The following is a 1749-nucleotide window of genomic DNA, read 5'->3' as shown; positions in this document are numbered from 1 at the left end:
GGCATGGGTAGTGTTCACCTGGCATTCACTGGGCAATATGGGCATTCATTGGCTGGCATGGTTGGTGTTTGTATAGGTTTGTGTGGGCTGGCTGTCTGGCACTGAGTGGGCATTCAAAGTCTGGCATCGGGGAAAGGGGCATATGGGTTAGGTTTGGCTGGTGAAGCTGGCAAATGCAGACACACATGCAGACACACGTGAGCAGACATGCACGCACAAACATGCGCACGCACGCACGCACCTGCCAAAGGCTAGCTTCAGTCTTGGTCTGGAATAACCAGTCAGAGAGCCAGCAGGTTTTCACCACAAACAAATGACTTACACTCTCCATACGTAAACATCCCTAATACTACGGCAAACAGTGGAGCCAATACAGTAATACTGCAGTACAGGCACAACTTCTCCGGCTCTGATGGACAACTGTGGGACCCGAAACTACCCTGCTTGGAAACACGCACGCACGCGCACACACACACACGCACACACACACACTTCTGCAATTCTGGCCTTGGTGGTCCACTGTTGGGCCATTATACCCACAAGGCATGTAAACACAGTACACACATAGCACCACTACAGGGAAATAGACACACACACACGGACACACACACACACACACACTGGTCCCTGCCCTATACTGTCTGCCAGAGGGATTCAAGTGGGCAGGCAGACGCTTCACTGGGGGAAGTTTCAAGTTTCAACTTTTTCTTTCAAGACATTCATAGACATTGAAGTATATAGCTTAAAAGAAATGTAATGTGTGACGTTTTTAGGAGTCCAAATCCATATCCGTATCAGAAGCCGTGTCCTTTCGCCCCCAGTCAAGGTACCAATGTTCCGAAACTTGGCGCCTCATTGGCTAGTCCTATCAAGCAGCCAATGAACTGCAAGGACCTGTTTTCCAGTAGTCAATGAACTGCAAGGACCTGTTTTCCAGTAGCCAATGAACGGCAAGGATCTGTTGTCCAGTAGCCAATGAGCTGCAAGGTCCTGATGGCCAATAGTGTCTCCCCGTGTGGTTACTTCATGCTGTTGAGGAACTTTGGCTGCTCATCTCCACGCGTCATCAACAGCTCCCCTCCGATCTTAGGACCATTCTTCTCCTGTTAGGACAGGAATGGAGAGAGGAGAGGAGAGGAGAGGAGAGAAATGAGGGAAGAGGAGAAGAGAAGAGAAGAACAGAAAAGAAAAGAGAAAAGAGAAGAGAAGACAAGAGAGGAGAGGAGAGGAGAGGAGACATGGTTGGTGTTGAATATGGAATTAGTCAAGAATTAAAAAAAAGACAATGACAGAACATATAGACTGTGATACACACACACAAACACACACACACACACACACACACACACACACACACACACACACACACACACACACACACCTTACCTTAAGCATGCCGTCCCGCTCCCATTTGAACTGGCCACAATTGCTGCAAAACACAAACAATATCCATCAGAAGAAGTAGGTTTTAACTGAACTATTCTTTCAATAGTAAAGAATTTCTTCCCCCTTTCCACACTAAACAACACTAGTTTTATGCTTACGCGTAAAACACACCACACAAGCACGATGCATCAGAACTAATCCTCCTTGTCAACACTAATCAAAACTGTAATTAAAAGCATGCATGTAAGAACGAGACTTTTAAAAGCAAGCAAGAATGAGACTACAAGAGATTTTTATGTTTATTCACAGGCCTTGAAGACCATTGCCAATTATTTTAAGTACAGGGTATTGGTTACAGTCCCT

At 46.2% G+C, this 1749-nt stretch overlaps 1 protein-coding gene across 1 annotated transcript in view; it reads right to left on the bottom strand.

Moving 5' to 3' along the window:
* Nucleotides 1-230: 230 nt before the first annotated feature.
* The window catches only part of mcm10 (minichromosome maintenance 10 replication initiation factor), a 23149-nt gene continuing 21630 nt past the window's right edge, over nt 231-1749 (bottom strand). Inside the window, exons 17-18 of the mRNA XM_063217783.1 lie at nt 1387-1429; nt 231-1103 (exon numbers count right to left, since the gene is read on the bottom strand). Coding sequence (XP_063073853.1) covers nt 1020-1103; nt 1387-1429 — 127 coding nt within the window. The 3' untranslated portion in view covers nt 231-1019. The remainder of the gene's footprint in view (nt 1104-1386; nt 1430-1749) is intronic.

Source organism: Engraulis encrasicolus, chromosome 15, assembly GCF_034702125.1.
Source record: "Engraulis encrasicolus isolate BLACKSEA-1 chromosome 15, IST_EnEncr_1.0, whole genome shotgun sequence".
In the NCBI taxonomy this organism is placed as follows: Eukaryota; Metazoa; Chordata; class Actinopteri; order Clupeiformes; family Engraulidae; genus Engraulis; species Engraulis encrasicolus.
Note: the sequence above shows the minus strand (reverse complement) of the source record. Positions and strands in the feature narration are given on the sequence as shown.